The sequence below is a fragment of the Camelina sativa genome, chromosome 3, assembly GCF_000633955.1.
Source record: "Camelina sativa cultivar DH55 chromosome 3, Cs, whole genome shotgun sequence".
In the NCBI taxonomy this organism is placed as follows: Eukaryota; Viridiplantae; Streptophyta; class Magnoliopsida; order Brassicales; family Brassicaceae; genus Camelina; species Camelina sativa.
The window spans coordinates 13931943-13939136 of NC_025687.1; the positions used below are offsets into that span (position 1 = coordinate 13931943).

At 36.7% G+C, this 7194-nt stretch overlaps 2 protein-coding genes across 2 annotated transcripts in view; both read right to left on the minus strand.

Annotated features, from left to right (window-relative positions):
- LOC104778947 (probable LRR receptor-like serine/threonine-protein kinase At1g29720) overlaps positions 1–4792 on the minus strand; it is an 8322-nt gene extending 3530 nt beyond the window's left edge. The window contains exons 1-24 of the mRNA XM_019240146.1: positions 4667–4792; positions 4376–4553; positions 4214–4285; positions 4047–4118; positions 3894–3965; positions 3727–3798; positions 3542–3613; positions 3377–3448; positions 3210–3281; positions 3024–3092; positions 2862–2933; positions 2718–2780; positions 2553–2621; positions 2410–2460; positions 2286–2327; positions 2165–2208; positions 1693–2081; positions 1416–1611; positions 1310–1330; positions 1033–1188; positions 863–954; positions 566–776; positions 222–453; positions 6–141 (exon numbers count right to left, since the gene is read on the minus strand). Of these exons, the coding sequence (XP_019095691.1) occupies positions 6–141; positions 222–453; positions 566–776; positions 863–954; positions 1033–1188; positions 1310–1330; positions 1416–1611; positions 1693–2081; positions 2165–2208; positions 2286–2327; positions 2410–2460; positions 2553–2621; positions 2718–2780; positions 2862–2933; positions 3024–3092; positions 3210–3281; positions 3377–3448; positions 3542–3613; positions 3727–3798; positions 3894–3965; positions 4047–4118; positions 4214–4285; positions 4376–4553; positions 4667–4772 (2631 nt within the window). The 5' untranslated portion in view covers positions 4773–4792. The remainder of the gene's footprint in view (positions 1–5; positions 142–221; positions 454–565; positions 777–862; positions 955–1032; positions 1189–1309; positions 1331–1415; positions 1612–1692; positions 2082–2164; positions 2209–2285; positions 2328–2409; positions 2461–2552; positions 2622–2717; positions 2781–2861; positions 2934–3023; positions 3093–3209; positions 3282–3376; positions 3449–3541; positions 3614–3726; positions 3799–3893; positions 3966–4046; positions 4119–4213; positions 4286–4375; positions 4554–4666) is intronic.
- LOC104777003 (probable LRR receptor-like serine/threonine-protein kinase RFK1) overlaps positions 5763–7194 on the minus strand; it is a 10477-nt gene continuing 9045 nt past the window's right edge. The window contains exons 22-25 of the mRNA XM_010501190.2: positions 7030–7156; positions 6698–6935; positions 6459–6609; positions 5763–6366 (exon numbers count right to left, since the gene is read on the minus strand). Coding sequence (XP_010499492.1) covers positions 5998–6366; positions 6459–6609; positions 6698–6935; positions 7030–7156 — 885 coding nt within the window. The 3' untranslated portion in view covers positions 5763–5997. The remainder of the gene's footprint in view (positions 6367–6458; positions 6610–6697; positions 6936–7029; positions 7157–7194) is intronic.

Here is a 7194-nt window from a genome sequence, read left to right on the forward strand (position 1 = left end):
CCAACGCAACATTCGTTATCTGGAGTGTAATTTGCGTTGCTTTTTCCGCTAATGATCTCCATTGCTACCACACCGAAGCTGTAAACGTCTGCCTTCTCTGTTAGGTGACCTCTCATTGCATATTCAGGAGCCATATATCCTCTGCAACCATAACAACATTGACTGTTACATTATCATTAATAAGTAGGATTCAAGTGTGTATGACTGAGTCTAAGACTGACATTGTTCCTGCAACTCTGGTGGTAATGTGACTCTGATCATCTTCATGGAGCCTGGCCAATCCGAAGTCTGAGATCTTTGAGTTCAGATCCTTGTCAAGCAGTACATTTGTCCCTTTGATGTCTCGGTGAATGATCTTGACCGCTGAATCTTCGTGAAGAAACGCAAGCCCTTTCGCTATTCCCAAGCATATTTTGCGTCTTGTTTGCCAGTCTAGTTTCAGACTGCTTCTTCCTGTACTCAACAGTTAGAAGAAACCAATGAATCTTCAAGACAAAAGAAGAATGCAGTAAAAGTTTTTGGTCTCTTTCATTTACAGAGTGGTTTATAAGAAGCAGAACTTTACCAAATAATGCATCTGCAAGACAATTGTTCTCCATGTACTCATAGACAAGAAGGAGCTGGTTTTTGTCAACACAACATCCGTAGAGCTTTACAAGGTTCGGGTGCTGTAGGCAAGTGATTATACCAATCTCGTTTATAAACTCTTTGTTTCCTTGACATGATTTGGAAGATAGCTTCTTTACAGCAATCAATGTACCATTCGGTAGTCGCCCCTGCATTGTCACATTTTAGGCTTTAACGTCCTGTTTTTAATAATACTAACATTGATTTCCAGAGATTGATGAAGACTCTTTTGTACCTTATAAACAGATCCAAAGCCGCCTTCCCCAATCTTGTTTAAGGGATTAAAATTGTCAGTGGCAACTTTTAGTTGCCTCAGATTGAAGGAACCTGTTATCAGATAAAATCCTTTTGAGCTCTTCATCAACCAAAAAACACTGACAGTAAAACTATAACAACCCACGTTACCTCTTTTTCCTGCCGCTACATTTCTAACGCATATTCTCCAATAGAACACGCCCAATATCAAGAAAGCAAGAGAGAGTATTAAGGCTGCTATGCCGATAATGAGAGGATATTTTCTTGGTTTGTGATGTTTTATGAGTGGTTGAATTTGCACCGGAACTGAAGATTAACAGAAGTAAAAAAGAGAAAAAGAGTGATTCATTTTCAGATATATATGGTAGATAAAAAGAGTGATTCATTTTCTGGTACAAAGACTTGAGTTGACAATTCTTCCTCTTACCGCCACATTCAGATTCAGAACCTGATAAAACAATAACAAGAAAAGAATTAGGATGAAAGTTTCTGAGATATTCTTGATGTTTTCTTTTACAGAAAATTTTACTCACTGGGACAGACTGAGATTGCAGAGATAAGAGAGCCGTAGTTCCCTCTTTTGGGAATGATCGTTGTGCCTTTCCCCGCCCAGTACAACCGTATCTCTAAAGTGTTATCAGTCACAGTCGTGTTCACTTCTCTTATAACTTCCTTATGAGTTCCATTGGCCTCTTCCCTGATGCTGAAATCCTCCCAAATCAACTTCCCCTGAACAGATAACAAACTTCAAACTTTAAGAAGCAGCTAAAAGAACTTCTTAAGGAACCCACAGCAAAAGGCTATATGTACCTGAACATAAATGTTAAAAAACCGTTTTGCTAGTTTAGCGAATGGTTCCTCATCTGAGAACTGAATCTCAGCAAAATGGAGTTTCACATTGTAGCTTCCATTTTCTAAACAAAACCCAAAATAAGCCAAACTCAGAGGAGAACGCCGAGCACTCTTGTAAAGCTCAGGATATTTTGCTGAGACTGCAGATTCTGATGAAACTGAGTATGTATCTTCTGTTATTGCATCATCCATAAAGTCACCAGTATTGCTGAATCCCCAATATTTCCCATGATAGCTCATAGCTGAACTGGTTAGTCCATAGTTATCACCCTCATATAGAAACTTTCCTCGGGAGTTTTCGATAGTTACATCAGGTCCCCCGCAGTTTATATGCAGCGATCTACTATCTACAGAAAAAATATTTTCTTTCAAGATCATATTCAAGAAATGGATATTTGGCAAAACAATAGACAACTAAAAAAATCTTTACAATTTTGGCATTGGTTTATTGCTGAACATGGAAGAAGTCTGGTTCTGTATCAAGAACAATGAGTTAGTAGCATTATGCAAGGTGACCTGTGCTTGATAAGATTGGTGAAAAATGTTCTTACAGACTGTTTCTTGAACGTGAGCTCTCATATGTGTTTACATTCCTGCATCAAAACATTATTATAAAAAGCTTTCTGAAAATTTCTTAAAAATGTGTTTAGGAGATAACAATATAGAAGAACATACTTCCTCTCTTTGCAGGTTGGAGACCATGTGAAGTTATTATAAGAAAGATCACTGTAGATATGTTTATACATCCGCAACACAAGATGTTAGATTGAAATAATTTTGACATAAATGAGTATCAGAGAAGGTGATGTTGGCCATACATATTAGTGCTTGCAGTAAGGAAAGATCCTGATTCAACTTTTCCTGAAAACATATTCCCAGCCAAATATCTGAAAAAGACATTGAAACCAACCAGGAGATGAGTTCAAAACTATTACGTCATACTATAATATGCTTTCATCTTTTAACACTATGATGGAACATACGTATATTTTGGCGCGGATGCATCTGGTGGTATTTCTCCTGTCAGTCTATTAAAAGAAAGATCGCTGCCCGGGAAAAGAAAAAAAATCATAGTAAAAAAAAAGTATCAGATCGTTATGATATAAACATATATACATGAAACTTACAGAGTCACGAGATTGGGAAGATCCCAGAAACTGGTTGGGATTGAGCCTGTTAAGTTCATGTTTCTTAGAACCCTGAAAAGTTTACAAAATAATCAAATCTTGAGTCTTAAAAATAGGATCATGTAGCTAGTCTATTCACATAATTATGGACACACTGCATACAAATATATCAGGCTCTTGCTAGTTATAAGAGGAACTTGTCCCAATCCTGCGGTTGTGTCGCTGATCCTCCTGCATTGAAAGAAATGGCTAACGTTTAGACTGAAGAAGAGCAACATGCTACTCTAATCAAAAATCATATCGAGTCAGATTGTAAGTCTCACATTTGATGTACTAATGAATACTTACAGGTCAATCAAATTCTCTAGACGGAAAATGGACTCTGGAACAGGTTCGGTTAAGCCGCTTGCGTAAAGTTCTCTGATCAAAGATGAGCACAATTCAGAAAACATTGAAACTCACTGTCATGCTTCAAGAAGCTCTTAAAACTGTTGATACACATTTTCTTGGCTTACAATCTTTGAAGTTTTGATAAGTTCCCTATAAACTCAGGGATGGATCCGTTAAGGCGATTATCACTAAACCGCCTGCAAATGATAGAACGACGAGTTATACATAATGATTATACTGACCACATTTAAAAACCGGTAATCTTGTAAAGAAAAGTAAGTTGTTCTTACAGATTAGTCAAATTTCTTAGTCTTGCTAATGTCTTGGGTACGCCTCCAACTAATTGATTAGATGAGAGTGCTCTGATAGATTCAGCAAAACAAAAACAAGATTAAAGAATAATGTATGAGAGAATCACCTAATTGAAAAATCTTGAAAAAGTTATTTAAATTCTGGTCAACAGATTATTGCTTACAATCCTTTTAGGTTAAGTAGATTCCCTAGTTCCTTAGGGATAGTTCCAGAGAATTGATTGGCTTCAAGAACTCTGTAAATCATACAAACAAACGAAACAACTTAGTTCTGAATTCCAAAAGGATGAAACTTTATATGTAATGACATCAGATGAACAAAGAAACATACAAGAGAGTGAGGTTAGTAAATTTGCCCAGTCCTTTAGGAATGTCTCCTGATAACCGATTTGCGCAAACAGAGCTAGGGAAAAACATTTTCAAGTAAATTCAAAAGCATTTCTTACTTCTTTGACAACCAAGAAACTTAAGAGCAAAAGCTTACATAGATTTTAGATAAGGCAGTGAGGCCCATTCCATAGGAATTGAGCCGTAAAGATAATTACGGCACAAGTCACTGCACAAACAAGCAAAAAAAGTTTGGTTTATAATGTTTCCTCAACAACAGCATTGGAAAAACAGAGGGAAGAGAACACAAAGAAACCTCCTTACATAAATTCAAGATACCGAAGCTTGGAAAATTCTGGTGGAAGTCTACCAGGAAGACTGAATGTTTTAAGGACACTGTACATGAAGTAACATTAGTTTATAGAGCCAAAAACCATAGATTTCCCCTGGAAGTAAACTGAAAACAAAAACGGGCTAGTTTCTTACAAGTGTGTGATATGACAAGTGTTGTTGTTGTTAAAACCACAGTCACATTTGATTGTGCTGTTTTGTCCTTCCTTGAGAACTTCTTGAGTTATTACTAGAGTATTTGAGAGACATGGATCTTCACTTAGGTTCAAATGTTTCACACCCAGTGTCAATGCTATATCCTTAAGTGCTTCCACTGGCAAAGACAAAAAAATATTAAATTAGAAACACAATCAAGTTAGTTCAAACTCACAAAGACAAACCATTTTGTTTGCCACTGTATATATGATGCATTTAAAATCAGTAAACCTTCATCTGGATGAAGAGAAGGAGAAGCAGAAATGGTATAGACAAAGTAGATAAGAGTGAGAACAAAGAGTAGAGAGGAAAAGTGGTGGCTATGAGACATGATCATGAGTTTGTAAGCTTCAGACAAGGAAGATTATGTGAAAGTGATCTATATAAAACTTGAAAACACTGCATATATAGTACTAATTGCTAAAGAAGAAAACAAAAACTCTTCATTAATACATTAATATATTAAAAAGCTATATATGCATGTATAATCGTATCTATAGAAAATTGTGAAAGATATGAAGTATCTTGATATGAAGTTTGACTAAGCTGAAGATTTAAGAGTTTACACATGGGGTATGTTGCTTGTTAAAGCCGGATAAATGTATCACTTTTGGTAATTACGGTCCGGGCTCTCTGTTTCTGTTTACTTACATTCTGAGGAGAACTTTTAATTTGAAGTTTATTCACCCTTGTCCTTTGCATTTTACTCTTAAAACTACTAAAAGAACATACTTAAAAGTTAAAACCTGTGAGATCTCATGATTCTTAAGTCATATTTGTCACCACTTTCGGATTTAAAAAACTTGCATAAACAACTCTAATTTTAGATATTCAGTCCCAATTTCAAAGACCGTGGCTAGTTTGTCAATAAATAGAAACTGGAGGGGTTAACCAGTTTTGTATAAAAAAAACTTGATGGAATATTACATGAAATTTCTTATGCTGAATACTTGAACTAGTTGGTTATTCTATTTATTTATTAATCAACCTTCTTGATGGTTGACTTAAACTTTCCCATGGATCCAAGAACAAGTTGGGATTAAAATTCGTTTGCTCCTTTTTTATTGATCCTCTTTCAAAGTATTTTATAGTTTCATGCAACAAGGTACTATAGTACTATACGGACTTGAGTCAATTTGGTCCTTTCCTTGGTAAGTCAACTCGTCAAATAGACTATTTTAGACAATTAGGTACACACAGGAACTAGTTTATTACGATTACATTCTATATTAAGAAAATGAAGACATTTCATGGTTTGTGTACAGATCATTTCACAAATCTGGTTCAATAGGTTAGATTTGTTATACATTTAAGAAGCACTCCGATGTACTAGGCAGGCATGACTTGGGAATGAAAAGATCACTGATTGATTACATATCGTTTGAGTTTCGATTCTCATTCTCCACAACATTCAGTCCCCAGCTAAACAGAACCTAAATACAGATATGGGGAATTGCTGTAAATGACTAAGCCGTGGAATAAACTCAAAAACATTTTACAAAATTAATAGTACTCAGATCATTTTACAAAAACAGAGGGAACTAGGAATTGGGATAAATTGTTCAACTCCTTGACTCTTCTTCTTTGTTTCTTTCTTGTCCGGCCCCAGAGGAAGTCGAAGAAGAAGACGGATAACTTTTAACAGAACGCTGTGTTTTACTGCTGTTCTCCATTTCTTTCCTTAAATCTTTAAATGCTTTAAACCTTATATCCCCTGAGTTCCTACTTGTTCCTGGTGTTGTCTCTGGCACTGGATAGAGACCTTCGAGCATCGCAACGACCTCTGACATAATAGGTCGATCTGTTGGAGAAGCGCTCGTGCACACGAGAGCTACTTTTATAACTGCTTCTGCTTCTTTTTTGTCCACTTCCGGCCTCAATCTCTCATCCACCACTTGCATCAAGTGCCCTGATTCTAGGCACTCGTTAGCCTGCAGATACACCAAACGTGTTTATCAAGAAAACTGTTTTTTTGTGGTTCTAAAAAAGTTCATAAGCAGTTGAGACTTGGAATCATATTTACCCATTCCAAGAGACAGACGGAATCTCCTGCTGCCATGAAATTACTGTTGGTTATGCCAGCAACAATCTCTAGAACCAAAACGCCAAAGCTATAGACATCTGCTTTGAAACTTAGGTAACCCCACAGTGCGTATTCTGGTGCCATATATCCTCTGCATAGGTTCACATGATTCTTCTAGTTAACAAACAAACGTAATTGTAATAAAAATAACAAAGATTAAGGGCAGGCTCAAGCCTCACATAGTCCCAGCGACTTTTGTGCTGACATGTGTTTTCTCCTCTTCGTCAAGCCTAGCCAATCCGAAATCAGATATCTTGGGAGTTAAATCCTTGTCCAATAGAATATTTGTGGCCTTGATGTCTCTGTGTACAAACTTCAACGGTGACTCCTCATGGAGAAACGCGAGACCCTTCGCAATCCCGCTGCAAATTTTATACCTAGTAGGCCAGTCCAGTGGAATCTGTTCATGCTTTGGACCTAAACATTGGAAGACAAACACATATCATTTAGAGCTAAAGCATCAAAAAGCTTTCATTCGCCATAGGTTAAATTCTAAAAAAAAAGAACTCACTGAATAACGCGTGAGATAAACTGTTATTTTCCATGTATTCATACACCAGTAATAGCTGAGCCCGCTCGACGCAGAAGCCATGAAGCTTGACTAGATATGGATGTTGAAGACAAGATATTGCGCCAATCTCGTTTAGAAATTCTCGGTTCCCTTGTCTCGATTTAG